Here is a 22,559-nt window from a genome sequence, read left to right as displayed (position 1 = left end):
CTTGGCAAGGGAGACAGACTGAAAGCTGTAATGGACAAAGTGGTACGCATTGTTAATTTCATACGCACTCACCCCCTTCATCACCATCAGTTTGTGGAACTTTTGGACCAAATTGAAACAGAATATGGAGATCTCATCATGCACACTGAAGTGCGCTGGCTAAGCTGTGGTAAAGTACTGGTCCGCTTCCTGGCACTTCTACTGACTATCAAGCAGTTTCTTGCTCAGAAATCTCAAATGTACCCAGAGTTAGAAAATGAAAACTGGATTTTGGATGTGTCTTTTCTCGCCAACATCACTGGTCACCTGAATGCATTGAATGAGTCATTGCAGGGGAAAAATCACCTCTTGCCCATACTAATTGTTGGTGTCAGAAAATGTATGCTACAGCTGCAGTTGATGTCCACACAGTTACCATCACGTGACTTCATTCACCTTCCAAATGTGAAAAAAAATGCTGGGCAAATGCTCTGATCAAGGAAATGAAGAATATGATCCATCAGTTCACATGGAAGGGCGGTCTACACTGGCAGAGCGTTTTGAGAACCGCTTCTCTTCTCTACGTGATCTGAAGCCCTTCCTCTCATTGCTCTCAAAACCATTTGAATTTGATTTAAGCCAATCTGTCATAGTATGTCAGAGGTTTGAGATTGATAAAAGGAAGTTTGAAGAGGAATTACTTCATGTTTGTGCCCTGGATGAAGACGAAATTAACCAGCTGAAGAGGGAAGGTATATGAGAACTTTGGAAGAACATCCCTGGGCAAGTTCTATGGCATTGCATTGCAAAGCTGGTGTCAATCTTTGGCTTAACATATACATGTGAGCAGACATTTTCTGCTATGGGGCAGGACCAAGTAAACCTAGACCCTCCCTGACTGGTGTTCGTCCAACCTGTTCTTAAAAACTTCCAGTACTGGGGATGCCCCGACCTTCCTTGGAATCCTATTCCAGAGTTTGACTATCCTTAGAGTTAGGAAGCTTTTCCTAATATCTAACCTAAATCTCCCTGTCACTAGGCCAGGCTTCTCCCTAGCTCCACATATCCACTGCCACACCCAGTCTCTTTCATGGAGGTTTCTTTTCTTAATCAAAGCAAGTAAGCAAACAGCAAAACAGCCATAACTCTGTCCTTACTTTCAGGTTTCAGCTCCCACCACCTCACAGGCCTCTGGCAGGTTCCCAGTTCTGGCTAATGCTGCTTCAGGGCTGGCTGTCCCCAAGCAGTTGGCTCCCTTGCTCCAGGGGTTAGCACCACACAATGTGGCTTTCCTTCTGAGGACACAGCCTCTCTCACCCACCAGCAGCCCTTTATAGGCCCAGGTGTAGGCCCAGCCCTCTTTAATTGACTGGATTGGACTCCCCAGCTCTACTCCAGGAGAGTATCTGGGCTACCCTGTGACAGTCCCTTGCTGCAGATTAAGCCCATTGTTTATTGTCCTGCTTTCAGTGGACATGGAGAGCAATTGATCACACATCTCTTTATAACGGCCTTTAACATATTTGAACACTGCTGCCAGATTCCCCCCTCAGTCTTCTTTTCTCAAGACTTAAGATGCCCATTTTTTTTTTTAACTTTCCTTATAGGGCAGGTTTTCTGAACCTTTTATCGTTGTTGTTGCACTCCTCTGGACTCTCTCCAATTTGTCCACATTGTTCCTAAAGTGTGGCACCCAGGATTGGACACAGTACTCCAGTTGAAGCCTCACCAGTGCTCAGTAGAGTGGGACAACTACCTCCTGTGTCTTACATACAACACTCCTGTTAATACACCCCAGAATGATATCAGCCTTTTTTACATATGCATCACCTTGTTGACTCATATTCAACTTGTGAGCCACTATAACCCCTGAATCCTCTTCAGCAGTACTACCACCTAGCCAGTTATTCCCCATTTTGTAGTTATGCATTTGATTTCTCCTTTCTAGGTCAAGTATTTTGCACCTGTCTTGATTGAATTTCATCATGTTGATTTCTGACCAACTTCCTAATTTGTCTAATTTGTATGTGCGGGGCAATGTTTAGCCCTGAGTAAAGCCAATATATAGTGTATCAAGGTATTGGAATCATTCTGCAGATGGGGCAAATTTCATTTTTAATTCAGGGGCATGGGCTGTAGCTAGAAAGCTGGGACCATGTACACCCCTCAGCCCATGCAGGGCTCTCACGGGGGTCAGTAGGAGGTTTGCACACAGCTCAAGAGAAGGAAGCTCTTTTGTAGTCACCAAACTCTTACGAGGTGGCCTACTGAGTGTTGCATCATGCAGTGAGGAAAAAAGTGTTGTAGGATATTATGTTCACGGCATACACACAGAGAAGTTAGATAAACACATAAATATTCTTGTTGGAAGATTGCAACATAACTTTATTTCTTAGAATTCAGAATGATAACATACAAGAGCCCAAAAACAGAGACAAAGAAATCAGGCTGCTCCCTAGGGCAGCGAGGCACAATTCACCTCACCTTACTATAGGCCATCTCCCTCCAGACTGACTGCTGCTAGACCCAGATCACGTGCTTCCTTCCTTCCTTCCTTTCCTCGCCTGCAAGCAGGACCAGGAAAAATCCTTGCCATTTAAAGTGACAACCTACAATGACCATTCAGTTTTCAATACACCACAGAGGGCAGAGTTTCTCAACCCAGGGATCGGGACCCAAAACTGGGTCCCCAGAATGTTTTAAAGGGTCACGTGGCAGCTCCTGTGGCTCATGTGCCCTGGGGCTGGCTGGGCTCGCCTCCCTGCTCCTGGCACTGCCACCTCTGGGGTCCCAGCACCATTCAGGTTTGGCCCAGCCGTCATGACGGCAGTTTGGGTAGGACAAATTTGAGTGAGTGGCACTGCAACCCCATGAGCCAGGTCGCAACTCCACTCACACAAATTAGGTCCAGTCAGGGGAGTGAGGCCAAACCCGAGCGGTGCTGCAACCCCAGAGGTTGCAACATCCAGAGTGGACCAGGGTTGCCAACCTTGCATTTTATTTTTTACTGACATGAAGATCTGAAGTTGATTTTTTTTACTGACATGGTAAACTTTTTACTGACATCACTAAAAATACCATAAACAATACAATAATGTCACAAAAGTGTGTACTCACTTGCGATTTTCTGTACACAGGAATTCAGAATTACACAATTGTTTTAGCTGCAATTAATTGATCAGTCAGGTTCTTTGGGTGTGTGTAATAATAGAAAACAGGAAATTGAAATAGGCATGGTCAGTGTAGCTTTATGATACAAGAAGTGATTCCGAATGACGACAATCAATGTCAAAATACAATATGTTTTATTTCTACCCAATTTTACAGACACTTTCATTTATTTACAGACAGTGTTAAAATTGTACAACTTTTTACTGACTGTCTGTAAATTTACAGATGGTTGGAAACCCTGAGAGCCAAGCTCAGCCAGCCCCACAGCACAGGAGCTGCAAGAGCCGTCACTGTGGGGTGAGTGCCGGGCAGCATCCAAACCCCGCCTGGGGGGCAGGATCCAACCAAAACCACCCCAGGGCCTCCACCCCAGACTATTTACTGCATTGCAACAGGCCACAAACTTTACAAATGGGTCCTGAGCCCAAAAAGGTTGAGAACCACTAACATGGGGGACTTTGGGGACAACCAAAACCAAGTGGTATGTGCATTTTGCACATTCATGGCCCTACAAAGTTTTTAGAAAATCTAGCCCTTGAAGTATCATCGTTAGTCTCTGATCAGTGAGATAAACAGCCTCCGCTCAGTGCTATTTTCAGGCCATATGTGACAACATTAAGGTCATGTTACACACGAGGCAATCTTACTTTGCTGATTATTTTCTAAAAATAAAACTTTAATATTGGGAAAATCTGAATGTTATAAGGACAAAGTAAATACATCATTGGGGGGGCAAGTATTTGGAACTGCTGCTGTACATTCTAGCAGCAATCTGTTTTTCATCAGAAAAGGACGTTTACTTAGGCCCATAAACTGATTCTTGTGCATTCGTCTTCTCACTAACTTGCCCTCCTTAAATCAATGCAGAAATGCATAATTAAGAAGTGTTTGTTCTGGGCAAAGCACATCACATTCAACGTCTATGTAAATGAGGAGAACGTAGCAGTCCCATAGATATCATTTTAAATAATACACTGAGATGTTAAAGTTTCCTTCTTGGCTCTGAGAAAACACTACCACCCTCTGGTTTTCTTTCATTGTTAGAGTCAAGGGGTGAAATGCTGGCCCCATTGAAGTCAATGGTAAAATTCTCATTGACTTCAAAAGGGCGAAGATTTCACCACGGTTTTCTGCTAATGGTAATGGACAGTTTTATAGGAAAACTCTGGTAATTTCATATGACTGATTAGCTTTTTGTTTCATGATGTCGACATCCCAAATGCATATGTTAATTAATGTTTGGAAATCTAGGATCTATTTTCCCCACTGGAGAAAATGAAAGATAAGAGACAAATGCTATATAATAAATACTGCAGGCCAGCTCCTCATCTGGAGTAAATCAGCCTAGCTCCTTTGACTTCTGTGGGGCAACACTGATTTACAACAACTGAGGATCTGCCCTATATCTTTAAATAGTGGGATTCGTGTTTGCTATTCATTTATCAACATTTGTCCTGCATTAATCTGGATAGTTGCATGTGCAAAGCACAGTGAAACAAACACAATGTATTAAGAGGAAATTCCAGTAAAACCATCATTTGCAGGACTTTTAATTTTTGGTAAGCCAAGCCTTCTAGGAACCTTTTTAGCAATGCAAATCGTTAAGGAACACAGATCTGATTAAATTAAAATAACAATAATCATACTGAGCTCTTTTTGTCCATAGATCTCAAAGTACTTTACAAAGGGGGGGTATCAGTATCATTATCCCCATTTTACAGATGGGAAAACTGAGGCACCAAGCACTGAAGAGTCTTGCCCAAGGTCACCCAACAAGTCAGTGACCAAGCCAGAACTAGAACCTAGGTTTCCTAAGTCCTAGTCCACTGCCCTATCCACTAAGCTGCACTGCCTGTCACAAATAGCCAGTGCTCTTAAAAATGAAGCTTCAAAGAGGTTTACTTAACACATACTAGAATTACCCCCCATGCTAGAGGGTGCCATTTCTGTTAACCATTCTCAGAGTAGTCCCCCTCCGTAGTCACTCTGGAGACTACCATGCTCTGGCGACTGATTCCAGTTTGGGTGCCTCTGTGAGATGACAAAGCCAGGTCATAGGAGCTGGCTGAGGAACTGTTTCTCTTTGTTCTTTGTTCTTCCTCCTCCTCCTCCTCTTCTATCATACCAATAGGCATGAGCGTATGGGGATTGAACTTGCTGCGAAGGGCTCCAATGATGCCTACCCTGTTTCAAAAGGAGTCATTGATGTAACTGAAGCACCAGAGCTAAGGAAAACTGGGGCGGAACTTTGCAACTTTATGTGGAAAATTGCAAAGAACTTTACCTTTCGTTGGTGGGACATTGGGTGAGGCATTACCCCAAGGGAAAACTTCCCTGCTGTGCTGAGGGCTGGCACGGGGCCTATACACCACTTAAGTCCTCTTATACGTAGTGCACCTGATCCTCAGATCAGCCTGGTTCCACTCCCACCAGCGAAATGACACCGATTTACACTCTATGAGGATCTGACTCAACTTGTATAAACAATCACACAAAAAATGAGTGCAGTGGAGTTGCTTCTACCCCCTTTTTTTCTATGCCTCTACACTGCAGAGATTTTCATTCCACATCTGTGGAATTTGACGCCTCACATCACACACTGGAAGGGGCCGGGCCAAGCCTCCAGTGGTGGCCGCGGCGATCTGCGGCACTGCCCACCACACGCAGCAGCAGTTCCATAAAGGAGCTCACTTGCCCTCCTGGCCTCTGAGCCGGAGGTAAAGCACCGCGCTGAAACCACAGAAGCAGATGGGAGACTGGGAAATAAATGGCAGCAGGGCTCCACTGGCCCTGCTCCTCCCCCATCCCAAACACTGCTTGGTGGGGAAGCATGCAGGGGCTGCAGGCTCCCCAAATCCTGCTTTCCCACCAGGCCGTGGGACTACATTGGTCCTGCTGGGTCTGGAAAGCAACATGGGGGCACGGGAGCTCAGTTAATTACATCGGACTCACACATACACCCCGTGAGATTAGAAGGGCTCCGTAAGTTTCAGCCATTCCTTGCAGAAATGCAGCCAACATCCGCGGACCCAGCTCCTTACTTGGGTGCAAGAGCAACCGCTGAGTAGTCCGACAGGCTTTTGCTGCTGCAGGTTGGAAGGGTTCTGCCCCGATGGAGGTAATGGCTCTGGAAGAGATACTGAGCGTTGTCTTTGGGCAGGGGCAGTAGCGTACTGAGCACTGGTGAGCGCTGGCCAACAACACTCTTTATGGCTGGGCGTCTAGCATATATGCTCCTTCGGAAAAAACAAATGAGGCTTTAGTTTGATGCCGGGGTGCAGTGCGAGCTCCCCGATGCCCCGGGATAACAAGCAAGGAGCAGTACCTGTGATAGGGAAAGATAACTTTCCTCTGATCGGCAGAGATGTCTGTTTTCTGCAGGTCGGGGCTGTTCTTCTCTCTCAGCGCGGAGTTAAAGATGTCAGAGCGAAGAAGCCTGCCCACTTCTTCTTGAATCTCTTGGAAGTGCTTCCGTCTGAACACCACCCATGCCACATAGGTACAGAAGTTGTAGAAGCACTAAATAAAAACAGAGACCAATCTTATCAAATGGCTGTGCTGCAGAAAAAGCCACACTGTACCAAGGGGGGCTCAATTATTTGCTGGCGTAATACCGTTGAAGTCAATGGAGATACAGCAGCACAGTAGTGATACTGTTAAAGAATGTGCACGGACTTCGAGCATGGTAGAATGCCTCTTAATGAGACACTTTCCACGACCGATGGCCATCCTAGTAGCTCTGTGTTTTAGAGCCAAACGGCCTGAGTCCTGTTCGGTATGCTTGTGTTTCAGCGGGGAACAGTAGTGTCTCCACACATTGAGTCATAGGGATTAAGTGGAGAATAGGACATTACTTTTTAAAAATGTACAGAGAAGACTGGAAATGAAATTACATACTGAATACAGCTATGAGAAATGTGATCATCACATCTCATCCTTGCTTGGCAACTTCAGTATTAAAAGACCAAAGCTTAGATGTTCACACCTAGTTAGCGCCTGGTTAAATACACGAGATACTTGGTATAGGCTGAATGTGTCCCCGTTACATAGAATTTCTGCTAAGCGCTGGTCTATGCTGGAAATTTACATAGGTAGAAGATACGCTCGGTGCCGCGGGGGAGCGAGATGGTTCCGAGTCCGGACGGAGCACGGACTCCATGAGAATTGCTTTCAGGCGTGCATCCCACTCCTTCTGGGTGCGAGGCTTGAAAGCCTTGCAGATGCGACACTTATTCCTCCGATGCTGCTCCCCGAGGCAACGGAGGCAGCGGTCATGAGGGTCGCTGATGGGAAAGGCCTTACTGCAGGCGGCACAGGCCTTAAAACCGGTCGAGCCGGGCATGGCTCAACGTTAAGCCCCGAAGGGCAAGATCTTATCTCTAATTGCTAACTATGCACTAAATACTATACTTAACTAAACGACAGACTCTAACAACTAACACTAGAAGAACTACAGGGATTGCTGCTTGCTTTGAAAGCAAGGGGCAGACGTTCCAGCTACCGTCAACGGGCGGAAAGAAGGAACTGAGGGCCCGCGGGGTCGGCAGTGCCCTATGTACCACGGCATGAGCGCGGTACTCCAGGGGGCGCCTGAGCCGACCCTACGGGGCTTGCTAAGGGCAAAAAAGTTCCGGGAACCAGTGTACGGGGCGCGCACTCACCTATAATGGAATGGATATGAGCAATCACTCGAAGAGAGAACTACAACTCTTGGGTGTGAAAAATCCACATCCCTGAGAGACATAGCTATGCCCCTAACCCCCCTGGTATAAACAGCAATAGGTCGATGGAAGAATTCTTCTGTCAACCTAGCTATAGCCTGTCAGGGAGGTGGATTAACTGCGCTGTCAGGAGAACCCCTCCCATTGGCGTAGATAGTTCTACACCGAAGCGCTACAGCTCCACCACTGTGCTGCTGAAGCATTTCAAGTGTGGACAAACCCTACGTAAGCACATCAGACACAATCCACTGGAGTCCAAAATACTGTATTGGTTTCAAATGTTTTCTATGAATGTGGTGAAGTATGGTATCTGGAAATGAACTGTTAAAATCCGTTCATTGAGCAGTTCCAGCAGAGACATCTGGAAACGTTACTATGAAAGATGGGAAATGTTCCTGTCGTCGTTAAGATTGTTGCATTTCTGAATCACACAGTGCTAGTCTCACTGCTGCAGTCGTGATCTTTGGATTTAACCCGAATGGAAGCTTCAAACTGAACTCTATTTTCTTGCTGATTTTTTTTCCTTCATGACATGCAAATTGGTTTGTTATTGTAGGGCTGATCACGAAGACTTTGACCTGCTTTGTTTTCTTTTCTGCAGATTTGGACAGGGAGGAACAACATGGAGGCCTTCCAATTTTGAGTAAAAGAGCCACTTTCTCAGTGTCTTGTCTCAGCCAGAACAATTCTGAGGAAGTGTGTGTTAGTGACAATTTAAACAACTCACTGATTTCTCCACCACTACCGATCTTAGCCCCGATCCTCAGGTGAAGCAACACTGATTTACACCACTGACTTCAACAGAGCTAAGTCAACTTACACCAGCAGATGATATGGCCCAGTATCTTGAACCCAGGGCAGCTACTATTTCTGATCCTCCTTCATTTCATCTTATTCTAGAATTAGAGAAAAAGCTCAGTGTCTATCCATGAATGTCTCTTTCTTACCTCAAAGAACTCCCGGTCTTTCTGTGCTGCTGATGTTTTTCTCCTAAGACAATAAACAATAGCACAAAGTTAATAGCAGGAGTTATGCTTTCAAGTCTTTTATGCTTTCAGCATACTGGACACAAATCACATGGCTGCCATCAAGCTGGCATTTCACCAGCACAGAAAGGCTGGTCACTGAGCAATCACCTTTTCTAGCAATGCAGCGGCCCGCTGTCCCAGAGAAAGGCAGGATTCTTGGACTGATTCAAAAAGAAAAGAAAGAAAAATGCACAACACTCTGTGGCTTAGCTAATTAAATCTGCCAGAGCCCAAATGCCACGGGCCTGACAGTCAGAGGGGCTGAGCACCTGATGTTCCCATTCATTTCAAACAGAGTTTTGGGTTCGGGGCCTAATAAAATCAGGCCCTTTGAGTGGTTTTAAAAAAATACTCAGCATTTGTCCAACTTCGCATCCATTGAAGTCAATGGGAAAACTCTCATTGACTTCAAGGGGGGCGTAGCCAGCGTGGGAGCAATATCAGTTCAAAGCGGAGAGATGATAGCTGAGAAATGGAAGGGAAAGGATGTCTGGGATTCGAGGAGGAAATGTAAAACTTGCAGAAGAATGGCAAAGCTTTAGGGAGAACGGCCTCTGTTAAAGTAACAGGAACGTGTCTCATAAAAGGCTGGCTCTGGAAATACATCGATCTGATCCACACTGGGCCGGCTAACCCCTGCCACGGACATACCTGTCGGTCTGAAAGGCAGAACCCCCACCCTGCAAGGAGCCATTCAATCATTCTGCAAGGGGGCAGACTCTTCTCCCACTGAATGGGGAGCAATTTCCCCCCCAGCCCAGGCCCTACAGACTCCTGAAGGATCTGGGTAGATCCTAAGAGACGTGCAAGAGGCTCTGTGCCTCCATGCCAACACGCAGGTGCAGGGCCACTGTAGCTTCCCAACAGTGCAGCGCCACTCGTGCCACGCTACCAGGGGTTTCCCCAGCTGCTACTGCACCCAGGAACCTCAGTACTGAGGGGACAGCAAAAGTGATATGCTCTAGGCTGCATTAATTGTTCACTGGCTTTTTTACTGGCCGGGGAAAGACGTGCATCCTTCCCAGCCCCACTCCATTCCCCTGCCCCATTATCCCATCCTGCCACTTCCCCAGCTGCAGATCCCAAGCCCCAAGTGCTAAGCAGGGTCCAAAGTAAGGGGAGATGGTGGCACAGAGACAGTGGACTCCCTTCTGCATGGGAAGGATAGGACCTCTTGAGCTTAATTAACAGTGGCCAAGAAACCTGGTCCATTGTCATTGCAGAATTGTAAAATAACTTCAGCATATTTTGTTGCTCATCAGTACCTGGAATGCGCTATCAGCCGTGAACATTATATAATCATCAAATCTAACAGTGGATTAAGTAAAGTGACCCCTTATGAGCTGATTTCACCTTTTAGCACAATGTAGCTTGTATGGTCCCTTAATGACAAAATCCTCCAACTGCTTTCTGCATGATAGGAAACCCAACCACCCTAGACAAAAGACTAACAGAAAACAGCCTTTCAACTGGAGTCCAGCATGGCTGTGGTCTACATCCCTTCCCCCTCCAATGCTAACCATGCAGGAGGGGTTAACCCAAGAAAACCGCTTCGGGTATAGAATCATAGAAGATTAGGGTCTAGTCCAACCCCCTGCTCAAAGCAGGACCCGCCGCAACTAAATCATCCCAGCCAGGGCTTTGTCAAGCTACACCTTAAAAACCTTCCTAAAATTCGTGTAAAACTGACAGCAGGTAGTTCCTGTGTTTGGTGCACTCTTACTCATTAGCTTAAAAAAAATGCAGGCAAGGTTAGGAAAATGTCAAACTTCAATAAGCTCAGGAGAGGGGATTGTAAGAAATTAAATATGTGAGTGGCTAAATGAGTGAAATGCATCCCATGTGCTAGAAACACAGTAAGAAGGCGTTTGTAGAATTGCCAGTGCACCGGTGGGAATGGATGCATTAGACATAGTGGAGGAGAGCCCAGCCAAACCCAGACGCTACATTAAGCAGAGGTGTGCGTGTGCTTATTAAAACACTTTTTAACTTTTACAGGACCCTGCATCCTGCATGTGGATGCAATTCAGAATAAATGCTTCATATGCCATTTTTGCAGCTCTCTAATCCACAACTATATATTTTATGGACTGTGGACCACAACAAGGTCTGGGTGAGTCCTGTCTCAGACCTCAAGCAAAACCCAGCTTTGGCCATGTCTGTGTAAGCAATATATGCAGCTCTGAGAACACAACCTATTTTTTCCCATTATGAAAAAATACCCAGAAGGAAATTGGCACTATAAAAAAATTGCACAATCTGTCCCAGTAGTTTCAGAGGAGAAAGCCAGACACACCTATTCCTTCCTCGGGGTTGGAAACATAAAAGAACTAAAGCTCATACACACAAATAGGTCTGCTGGGGAACTCCTCAAAACACAGTCTGAGATAACATCAAAATAGGACTCCTAAGCTGTGTTTCACAAACATTTCAATCATTATTAAGTTACATGTGGACACCATTTGAAGCCTCACACTACTCTTCCTCCAGAATAGGCTCCTTTCTAAACTCTTGGAGAAAACTTCACAGGCACAATTAATAACTTAACAGCTGTGTATGGATAATTAGAAGAGCTGTGTGGGAAATGCTTTTCCCATACCTGGAAAAATGTTGAGATTTCAAAACTTTTTCCCATTCCAAATCAGAACGAAAAGCTGAAATCTCAAAAATTGTCACAAACCAACAATGTGAGAAACAAAATTAGGTCAACTGAAACTTACATTTCAACATTTTTTAAATGTTTCATTTTTGACCTTTTTTTAGATTTTTAATTTTTTAAAAATATAATTAGCTTAGATTTCTAACTAAAAAGTCAGATAGAACCAAAGCAACAACATTTTTCATTTAAAAAATGCTGAAGTGTATCATCTGAGCAATTTCAAAACGTTCTTCCCAAAAAGCTTTTCAAACCAAGAAATTAGTGGAAACCGACCCTGTCCCGTGAAGAGTTTCAACCAATCAATATTTGCCAATGAAAACACTGAATTGAAAAATTCCCAACCAACTTTAATAATTAGTAAATGTTGATCAGTGCAACACAGCAGCATTTGTTTTAGGCAGCCTCTGGAAATTCCAGTGACCATTCAGCCATTTCAGTGCTGAGTGCTTCTGAAAATGCCACCCTTGATAGATAGATAGACAGTCAGTCTTCTTAGGCCATGCCTACATTACAATATTAGTTCGACCTAACTTACATCAGCCCACAGCCACCGCAGTTATTAAATCACTTGTGCATGTGCACACTTGGCTCCTTGTGTTGGTGGTGCACATCCTCTCTAGAAGCGCTGGTATCGATTGTACTGTCAGTGTGGGGCAGCTCTGGACAGCCAGCAACAGTCAATGTAAACACCATGTCCACACTGACACTGCCCCGACTAATTACATCGACTGTGACTCTAGGCTGCTCAGGGAGGTGATGTTTCTAAATCGGTGCAGAGAGGCACTTACGTCGGCAGGAGCCACATTTAAGTGAAGACACTTCCACAGCTAGGTTGACACGAGGCAGCATACGTCGACCTAACCATGTAGTGTAGACCAGGCCCCAGACTGTGAGCTCTTTGAGGCAGGGACCACATCTACCTCTGTGTTTCTACAGAGCCTGGCACCATGCAGCCCCAATCCTGTTCAGAGCTTCTGGGCAGGATTGTAAGGTAAATACCAAATAATACTGACAATTCTCATTCAGATCTCTTCACTTTTTACCCAGAGTGTTGCAGGGTGGGGCAGGGGGTGTTGAATCAACTTCTCTCTATATGGCTACAGCCCTGCACCTTTCCTTCTACCAGGAAGGAGAAGGGAGAGCACCGGCAGCAGACTCCGTAAGTAGGCCAGAGCTATTGCTCCACTGATGACTTGTCCAGGGAGTTTTATCCTAGCAAGGACACTAAACAAGAACAGATGAGTTCTTCAAAGCCAGTAGCTCTAGCTGGCCCAGAGAAGACATTGCACAAGTTGGGTCTTGCACCTGCAGCCTTGGGGGCTGTATTACAGTCAGCGCTTCCTGGCACGGCCCTTCCTGTCTAATCAGCAAGAAAATGAAAATAACCCCACAGCCCTACCCCCAAACGGCAATCAGCCCAGAGATCCAGCACCCGGTCACACAATGCTGCCAAGCCTGTCCCCCGCGCGGGCCCCAGGGTGCACAAGCACTGTGCTGCGCTCTTTCCTCCTCATGCTTCAGGGCCTCATGATATGGAGCACACGCTGAGCGAGAGCTCTGTGGGATTAGCAACAGCAATTCCCTGGTAAATCAGGAGAGCTTCCTTCCTCTTGGTCTGCTCACACTGCAGGGTGTGTGTACGTGTACACGTACACACACACACACACACACACACACACTCGCCAGGCTAGCACAGGAGAGTGTTTGGAGCAAAAGGCGGAACTTGGGCTTGGCAGCCATTGAAGGTATGTCTGCACTGCAGCCGGGAGTGCGCCTCCCCACCCAGGCACACAGACGGAGGCTGGCAGCACTCAGGCTAGCGTGCTAAAAATAGCAGGGTAGACCTGGCTGCAGCGGCAGAGACTCTTGCTGCCATTGCAGAGAGGCAGAGATCCCTCACGCTGGGAGGCTGACAGCGAATCCCCCTCCTCTTGGCGCCGATGGATAACACATCATCGTGCAGGAGTAGGAGTGAGTAAGACAGGATTTCGTAGGCTCAGCACTGTGTGGTCTCTCCTTCTATGTCATTATTTCCTTCGCATTCTCTCCTTCCAGCTTCACCTTCATCCCTTCTTACTCCTCTCTCCTCTCCTTCCATGTCCTTCCTCCATCTTTCTTTCCCCACTTTTCCCTGGATCCCTTGCCTCTTCCAACACACCCCTCTCTCCTTCCCCATCTCTCTCGCCCTCTGTTCCTCTTTCTCTCCTGTCTCTCCCTTGATGGGTTCATGCTGACCATACTGCAGGGCTAGTTCCAGTGCAATATCTTCTGGCTGGCCAGCGATGTCCTATTGCAACCCACGAGCCAACGGGCCTGATCCCCACAGACCTGCACTTAGTGTGCAATGTAAACGTACCCTTAAAGCACCCAACCCCTGCCTGCTGCCGCCCAGGCTCCCAAAGTGCAGCCTCTTCTCTTCATGCTCCGTCCCTCTGCTGCTCCTATGGCCTATCTGCAGCTCTCAGGCCCAGCTCTGCTCTTGCACTAGCTCAGACCTAGCATGGGAGGGAAGTGTGCCAGGATCTGCAGAAAGGCTTGAGGCAGCCAACAGTTACAGTCGCTGGTTGCTGGTTACCCTTCCTCTACAATTCAGATTCGAGATCTGGGATGGATGGGCATCAGCACTCTGCTATGGAAAGAGTCGTAACCGTGGCAAGATAAATCGGGAGGGACTGGGGAACAGCTTGGTCATGGAGGTAGGTAGCAGAAGGCTTTGGCAATAGTTCAACCCTGCTGCTATGTGTGGGTGGGCAATGCCTACACAGTACGCTGGTGCATAGCAGCGCACTGATCACAGGGAGGAATATGACATAGCATTGATGTCACAATATGGTATATTTCATAGATTAATTAGTTTACCTTTCTCCTCCTAAGATGTATTAACCTTCCCTTCCTCCCTGCTATGTTGCCCCCCCCCCCCCAATCTCCCCAGAGGCTTTGGAGATGGCAATTAATGTGAGTATTGTCATTTGCCCAGTTGATTGTGCTGGACCCGTTCAACACCACATTGCTCCTATAGCCAGGAAGGCATCTGCACAGCTGGATCTGAGCTGTAAGTCAGGTATCCAAAGTTCTGCTGCAGTGTGTTGCAGTCCTATGGCCTGTGTTCTGCAGAAGAACAGACTAGAGGATCAGGGTGGTCCCGTCTGGCCTTACACTCTATGAATCACTTGGCAGCATCATATTTAAACCAAAAGTCAATTTTTCAGAGCTGCTCGCTTGGCCCTGGCCAATGCTTTCCAGCCTGCAGTGCTCACCTGGACTGGGTTATTGTGGGCTTTTGTCTTTGTCAAAGAAAAGGCATGGCTACGCTGCAACCGGGAGGTGTCACTGCAGCACGTCGAGGCATCCCTGAGTTAGCTTTGATCTGGGCTAGATCAAAGCCATCTTGAGTAACACTAGCAATGAAATCACTGCGACATAGGAGGCTGCACAGGTTAGCCCTGCCCACCCAGAACACCTGGACACAGCCGCCACCCACATTGCTATGGCTTCAGTGCTATTCTTACTTCAGCTAGCTTTGACCTCACTAGATCACAGCTAACTCGAGTATGCCTACACCTGCTGCAATCACAACTCCTGAGTGCAGTGCAGACATACCCGAAATGAGGCTGCCTGGATGTCAGGTGTAACAGCAACTATCGCAGCTAGGTGTCATCAGAGGGAAAATTAGTCAGTGCATTTCCTTACTTTCCACAAGCCATGTGATGCTGTTCAGCCATTCCTAGTCCGAGAATAAGGATGCAGTACACCTTGGCAAGGTGTTTCTTGGTTCCTGCTAGCTTAGCCAATGTCTCCTCCAGTTCTTTTTTGTCTAACACACTGGGGTTCCTGTTTTACAAGAAAGAAAAATATTCTTTAATAAAGGATGTTCTATTTAGGTGAGACACGCCCAACTGTTTATGAAAGGAAAGAATATGTCCATTCATATATATGAACCATCACACTGCATGAACCAAGCCCAGAGGACCCGTTTGCAGACAGATTAGAACACTTCCGGAGCTGGTGGAGCAACACAGCATAGGACTTGGCCCCATAAATTCTCTCTGACCCTGCAGGGTTTGTAAGTTCCACATTCACAGACTGCCAAGGGAATCCCGCTGGTCCTACCAAGCTTGTGAACCCTTCTTGCAACCTTAGCCAGGGGCCCTCAGGACTTCTTGCAGGGTCAGATATACACCCCGGCCCTGCAAATGGACACACTTCATTGTACAATTGGGGTCACGCTGAGCAAATATCTCCAAAATCCTTCAAAAAAAAATACTGAAAGGTTCTCATCCTCTTTTAGCACAAATTACTAAAGCAAATGTAGAACTTTCAGGCTAAACCATTTCTGAAATATGAGATTCCAGGAACAATAAAGGTAGAAGATTATTTTAGAAAGTGAAGAAAACCCTTGTTTTTAGGTTTTCAAAAAACCTAGTTCGAACGGCCACTCATGGGGTGGAGTGCCTTTCCCTGCTTTTTGGAAGGGTGGCTGGTTGGTTTTGGAGTTCTTTGCTCGGTATATCTGCACCTGTAAGAAGTCTGCTAGGTCCCAGGCTGGGACTCATGGTCAGTAGAGCACCAAGTAAAGATAAAATACAGACGTTGTCTTTCTCTGCCATACACAGATCTGAAACCAGATTGACAGGGGCATGGGAAAAGGAATCTAGATGAACCCAGAGAGGCTTTGACATGAACTTGTCAACAACCTTCCAAAGCAAGAATGTTTGAAACCCAGAGGTAAGTGGTGAGTTCTGTCAAGTAATGGCCCCTTGAGCAAGAGGCCAACTACTCGCCGTTTTAGTGGTCAGCATCTTGCCTTTCCAGATGGAGACACTAGCAATTTCAGGACCTGCATGCGGGCTTTCCCCAGCCATGAGCAGCAGGGGACTATCTCAATGGTCAGCGCCCCCAGCGCTACCAGCGAATCCAAGACCTCCGCATATGAAATCACATTTGAGATTTATGGATCTTGTTTATTTATTTATTTATTAATTATTCAACTCTTAGGTCTGTTCTACACTACAGAGTTAGGGTGACGCAAGGCAGCTTATATCGACCTAAGTATGGAAGTGTCTGCACTTCAATTTCACTCCTGCCAACACATCAGCCTTGCTCCGCCGACGTAATAACTCCACCTCCACAAGTGGCATAGAGTCAAGGTCAATGTAGTTAGGTCAATGCAGTGTCAGTGGAGACAGTGCGTTGCTTATGTCGACTGTTACTGGCTTTCAGGAGCCGTCCCACAATTCCCCACACTGACAGTACAATCAATACAAGCGCTCCTGAGAAGGATGTGCACTGCCAACACCAGAAGCACAATGTAGACACACACAAGTGATGTAATTACTGCAGCAGCTGTATGCCGACATAAATTAGGTCAACTTAATTTTGTAGTGTAGACATGGCCGTACATGGTCAGACAGACACATCATCGATGGATGTGGACCTTATCAATTCTACAAAGCCAAAGACAAATCCCCCGCAGTCTGTCCCACAAAAACAAAGGCTCCATTTACAAATGGATTATAAAGGGTTGATAGATGATTGATAGAGGTTTAATAAATGGCTTATTAATTGCTGTATAGATTGTTATAGAGTCCTACAAAACAATAGGCTGCCTATAACCAGGGCTGGTCTGTAACACCTCTACTGATGGTGGGCTGGGTTAAACCTCACTGAAATCACCACCCTTCATTTAAGATAGTTGTAAGAAGGCCAATAAGCTCCTTTATGGAACTAATTAACTGAAATAATAGGGACCTCCAACCAAAACACTAGCAACACGAGAGGTGGCACAGGAATCTGAACTATGTGGCATGGGACCTTTGCTGGGCATTGTTTTAATAAGAGCTCTGAGTGAGAGAAGCAGGAGAAACAACACACAGAAGGAAACAGAGGCAGCCATAAGGAATTACCAGGTACAGTCACAGACACACTGGTAGCGTAATCCTGAGAAAAAGCTAAGAGAGAGAACTTTTGGGTACAATGCTAGCTGAAAGAGGCTTGGACCTGTGAGCAAAGAAACTACCTCCTGTTGTTAGATTCCTCCTGTGTTCAACGCAACAGGACTTCATTGCTTCTTTGTCAATAAACAGGAGCGGTGCAGAATCAAAGAAATAACCGACTCTGTTATCGAGTTCTCCTCCTAACAAACCCAACTCATAGGATCCTGAATTTTGTCTAACCACTTGGGTCAAAACCAGAGAACAATATATAACCATCTCACATATACTTCTCATATTGCAACATGCTTATAACATCTAGTCATGCTTTATAAACCATTATGAAGTGGAGCTCTAAAAAGAAGTGTGACTCCCAAATCAAACATTCCTCAGGCACAAGACCACACGTGAAATATTTCAGACGGAGTCTATTCGTTTAAGGACATTGGTGGGGCTTGAAATTAGGCATATGATGAAAAGCTACTTTCAACCTTAACTTCTTTGGAACTTTCTTTAGAGCTCCATAATATAGGAATTGACTTGGTTGCTTGCCTGGAAACACCAACCTTCTAAGGGATGATGGATGTGTGTCATAAATCCTGCTGCAAGTTCAGAAAGATGCCAAAACATCACAAGCTGCTGATTAAATAACCTTGTGCAGAAGGTTACAAATCTTTGCTTATTTATAATAGCTGCTGTAAATTATGTGGGACACTATCTGATTACCTGCAGCCCTATCTTGCAAACACAAAGGACTGGGCTTAGTGCTCACTAACATAGCTTCATCCCAGTGAAGTCAAGGGAAAATCAGTAGCAGTTTATTAGCAGTGCAGTAGCACATAGACTCCAGTTGAGATGGTGGCCCCATTTCACTCGGCACAGTATATATACGTAGTAAGAGAATACAGTTTACATAGACAAGACAGACAAAGGAGAACGAACATACTAGGGAGGGAGGAGAGACTATTCTCAATAGTGAGCAGTATGTCTGGGACCACATGTTCATAGAATGGGCCCTCTGCCTTTAACACTGTAAGCTGTGTCTGTCCGTGTCAGTATTTCAGAACATACCCACAATGTTTTCCTTGTAGATAAAAGACCTTCACATTCAAATGTCCCAACAGAGCCAGTAATGGGAAACCTATTCTGTATCTACTATGAGCCCAACCCTCCAGTAGTCCTTGCTCACATGTGGAGTTCCACTGAAGTAACGGTACTATTCACTTGGGTAAGGCCTGTCTGCACGGGCAGGGGCAGGTCCTGTGTCCTTAAGTCAGTAAAGTCTCTTACTTACACCATAAAAGATTTGGGTTTCTTTTCCAGTGCAATTTTTTCCAGATAATACGATAAGTAGAAAAGCAGAGCCATGAGGAATTCATCCAGCTGCTTACTCCTAAATGGAAGACAGCAAATCACCATCATGTAGGTAACCCTATCGATGTAAGGCTGAACCTAAAAAAATGTCCTTGCCCTGAAGTGCCCCCGAAGTGCCTACTGTCTATCAACAGTTAGTACTTAGCCTAGTGCTTCCTACCCTCGTAAACCTCTTCGGAGTATTAAGCACTACACCCTCTAGTAAGGGTTTGCAAGGACATGCCCCTATAGAAAGACTAACAAACACAGTCCAAGAAACATGTTGAAGGGTGGATTGGCATGCGACCATTACAGGAGATAGGCCCGCTGAAGTGGGTGGGTTATAAAACATATGACTTCCGTGTACAAAATACATCGTCAGTGTGGAACCTGCATTTAAAAGTCCAAGCAGAAAAATGCCTTTCTTCTCAAGTGATCATTCCCTGAGCTTAGGGCTAGGTTGGTGCTATAGGCAAAAGGTAGTGTGGAAGTGGTATCCCCCCCCATGCTTCAGTGACATGCCCCTGAGGTACATTTCCCTCTCTGCTTTCCTCTTGTTTTACTGCTGAAAAATACCAGCAGCATATTCTGACACCATCTGCACCAGCTCATCAGTTCTACTTTGGCAATGAAGAACAAAGGCTCCACCCTTTTATGTCCTCCCCTTTAGGGTCTTGTGCCAGACCCGATGTGTGGGTAGCCGGCAGGGTTACTACCCTGCATGAGTGCTTAGCTCAAGTCACAATCTAACCATTAGTAAACAGAGTGAAAGACCCTTTCATAAGAGTAAGGGAATTAACTCGCTGTACTCTGTCTGGGCTGAAATGCATTTGGTAGCACCTTCCACTGAATTTTATAGTTGACAGATGAGAGATTTTAAATCTCAAATATTTCACTCTCCGCTCTTTACAAGCTCTGACTCCATCACCATCAGCTATTAAAACACACACAACACATACACAAAATTCTTAGAACAAATTCCAGACTGCATACCTCATAATTGCTGTAAAAGATGGTATATGATATGATTCATCTTCTTGTACCAGAAACAAAGCAGCATCTAAAAATGCACAAGGTAGAAAAAAATGCATATCAAAAATATTTCCAAGGAAAAACTTCTAGAGGAAATACTTTTCTAATCTGTAAGGATAACACTGTACCAAATGGCAGGGCTTACTCACATTTAACATCATCTAAGGTAACGCACTCGTGTTGTCCCCGCTTTGACAGCCTAGGGGATTTCTCTTCATGTATACTGATTTTTTTCTCAGGGAATCTTGCACCAAACAAATCTCGAAACATACTAGGAGTCGATCTACATGCAGGATTTAACGTATACTATTAATTCCACTTATTTGGGTTACAGTCAGATACAAGTTTGCTGTTAACATTTGGGACATTCTCTTTTCAGTTGATTCAATTTAAAGATGAAAACTGATGGTTAAAAAGGGTTTGATGAATACTCTGAAGTCCTCCCTTCCTTTCCCTTCCCTTCCCTTCTATAAGCTATTGCGAGTGGACCACATTCAGCCAACCAGGGTCCTTCAACTCTTCAGAGCACTTCTGAATGTGATTCTTTCAGTGGGTAACATAATAAATTGTGACCAGACTACTTAGGTCAAAGGTATTTTCTTTGGTGATATTGGTGGTAAAGAGGAAAATGAACTGTGCCTTTTAGTGTATGCCAACCTAGTCCATGTGTAAAATAAATAATAATGGTAACAACAACTGTAATCTTTGAAGTGCTTTATGAACATGAATTAATAAATTCATCCTCACAAGACCCCTCTCTATAGATAAGTATTATTGTCCCCGTTCTAACAGATGTGGAAACGGATGCAGAGACGTTAAGTGACTTGCCCATGATCAAAAGGAGCCAGAGTCAGACCTAGGAATAGATGTTAGGAGTCTCCCAGACCTGTGCTCAGACCACTTACCACTCAGCCTGACATAGCTGCTGAAATGACAGATTACCTTCTGCCTTACGTACTTCGTTAAAGCAAGATAAAAATACAATATTCTTAAGACCATGAGCAAAAGATCCCACGCAAATAATGCTGCTTTCCTGTTTTAACCAAGTGAGTTTAAACTGGCATACCTGTCCAGTGTTTTACCACCCATTTCCTGAAAATGGATGGTTTTGCCCTTCTTGAGTTTCTCTCTAGCATCTGTGGCAGGGATGGAGCTGTAACACATACAGAGTGAACATTCAGAAAGGTAAAGAGCAATTGGACAGGACAGGGCAAAGAATTCAGTACATACTGAATGTAACACCCACATTTTTTGGCTTCCCTGTGACACTGAGACAAATCTCTGGATTGTGATTGGGTCAGGCTATTGCTTTTGCTACCCATCGAGGCAGGCTTAGAGAGGAGCAAATACATCAGGCAATTTTCATATCCTCTCACTGCTACATCTGCCACACCAAAGAACCGCAAAGTAGGAGAGAGATGGGAAGGGAAAGGTTGTTTACTTACCTATGGGCCTGCTCCAACTGAAATCAATGCGAGCAGGATGGGCTCTTAGTCCTGTTTTGTCTCAGAGAGGATAGGCTTGAAAGTGAGCCATCTCATTCTAGAGTTTGCTGTCAGGGTCGCTGTGCACTGTGGGACACAAGCAACTGGGGAAACCCACTACTGTCCTTACAGGGACAGCAGGCAGGCAGGGAGCAGCACACCTGGGCCCAGCAGAGGCGCTGGTAGACTTGCTGGGACTCAGTCTTAAAAGGGGCATGTGTGATGGGCCGACAAAGCAGCGGGAGCAGGGAAGAGACGATACACACAGGAAGAATCAGATGCCTGAGGAAGATCCGGAATGCGCAGGGAAAGGGTGGAGGGGCAGCAGGTGGGAGTCACGTGACTGACTCTAAATCATCTGCCCAACCTGGCATATACTCACACTCTCAGCTCTTTCAGGAAGGAGCCTGTATTTTTTTCAGTGGCCCAAATTTTTGGTAGATTTGGGCCCATTATAGTCTTAATTCACAACTGCCACAAAAATGTAAAAAATAATAATGTTTAAGAGCAATATCACTCCTTGACAGGCACAGCTGTATTATATGCCTAAAGTTCCTGCGTGCTTGAAAGTACTTCAGGGTCAAACACAGCACTGGACACAGCTGAATTGTCTTCAGTGAAGTTGCACACAATTCACCAGGTCTGAATTTGGCCCTTTGCTTTCAGAGCATTGTCTCTCAGGCACATGCATATCTGATATAACATGCCTTGCTGGGATCCTTTTGTAGTGAATTCTGCTGGCGAGTAGTGCAGAATAAATATCATCAACATATTCATTATTTCTATGGCAAATTTCCCTTTCCATTAATCTATTGGGATAAACGACAACATGTTCTACAGAGTGAGTTTTTAAAAGCTATTCTCTCAACAGGGAAAATAAATAGGTAGGATCTGGTCCTGTGATTCATATTTGGGCAAAACCCCATTGGGATCCAATTTTACCTGCATAAGGACTGCTGGATCAAGGCATTAGTCTGTACATTAAAAAAATTGTAACTTTAAACTTTTACCTTGCAAATTCAAGTGTTTTGGTGTCGTCTTTCCAGTACCACACCCCTGGGGCTATTTTTATCATCTACAAAAATTAAAATATAATGTCATGTATAAGCTCTTTAATTACTTTTTTAAAAATCTAACCCAGGCATATTCTCAGCCCATTTAAACAAAGTATTTATAATACAAACACTATGTATTTTGGCTAT

At 45.3% G+C, this 22,559-nt stretch overlaps 1 protein-coding gene and 1 long non-coding RNA gene across 4 annotated transcripts; one reads left to right on the top strand and one right to left on the bottom strand.

Moving 5' to 3' along the window:
- Positions 1-2,351: 2,351 nt before the first annotated feature.
- Positions 2,352-22,559, bottom strand: PPP1R36 (protein phosphatase 1 regulatory subunit 36). Of its 3 annotated transcripts, XM_067554932.1 has the most exons (10): positions 22,368-22,559; positions 20,940-21,026; positions 20,023-20,156; positions 19,835-19,901; positions 18,783-18,881; positions 15,249-15,389; positions 8,819-8,861; positions 6,476-6,669; positions 6,192-6,386; positions 2,352-5,334 (listed from the first exon to the last, which is right to left on the bottom strand). In XM_067554932.1, exons 1-10 carry the CDS (start codon positions 22,430-22,432, stop codon positions 5,100-5,102), a joined length of 1,260 nt encoding a protein of 419 aa, XP_067411033.1. In that variant the 5' UTR covers positions 22,433-22,559; the 3' UTR covers positions 2,352-5,099. The 3 variants fall into 3 exon arrangements, with proteins under 3 accessions (XP_067411033.1, XP_067411032.1, XP_067411036.1); XM_067554931.1 differs by lacking the exon at positions 22,368-22,559 and having other exon boundaries at positions 20,940-21,164; XM_067554935.1 differs by lacking the exons at positions 2,352-5,334; positions 22,368-22,559 and having other exon boundaries at positions 5,867-6,277; positions 20,940-21,164.
- On the top strand, positions 14,152-18,666 carry LOC137157585 (uncharacterized). Its single transcript, XR_010921150.1, has 3 exons — positions 14,152-14,254; positions 16,172-16,283; positions 18,580-18,666. It is a non-coding gene; the product is annotated as an uncharacterized lncRNA (long non-coding RNA).

The sequence above is a fragment of the Emydura macquarii genome, unplaced genomic scaffold, assembly GCF_026122565.2.
Source record: "Emydura macquarii macquarii isolate MOO-44397 ecotype Brisbane River unplaced genomic scaffold, CSIRO-AGI_Emac_v2 contig_1551, whole genome shotgun sequence".
Taxonomy (NCBI): Eukaryota; Metazoa; Chordata; order Testudines; family Chelidae; genus Emydura; species Emydura macquarii.
The sequence above is the reverse complement of the archived record's forward strand: the minus strand, read 5'-3'. Positions and strand labels throughout refer to the sequence as shown.

Excerpts from the sequence above, each read along its gene's own strand:
- PPP1R36 (XM_067554931.1), bottom strand. The coding sequence starts at position 21,121 with ATGTGGGTGTTACATTCAGTATGTACTGAATTCTTTGCCCTGTCCTGT. Across the intron at positions 6,670-8,818 it reads AAGACCGGGAGTTCTTTGAG|TGCTTCTACAACTTCTGTAC; the intron begins GTAAGAAAGAGA and ends GTTTTTATTTAG. Across the intron at positions 6,387-6,475 it reads GTTATCTTTCCCTATCACAG|GAGCATATATGCTAGACGCC; the intron begins GTACTGCTCCTT and ends TTTTTTCCGAAG.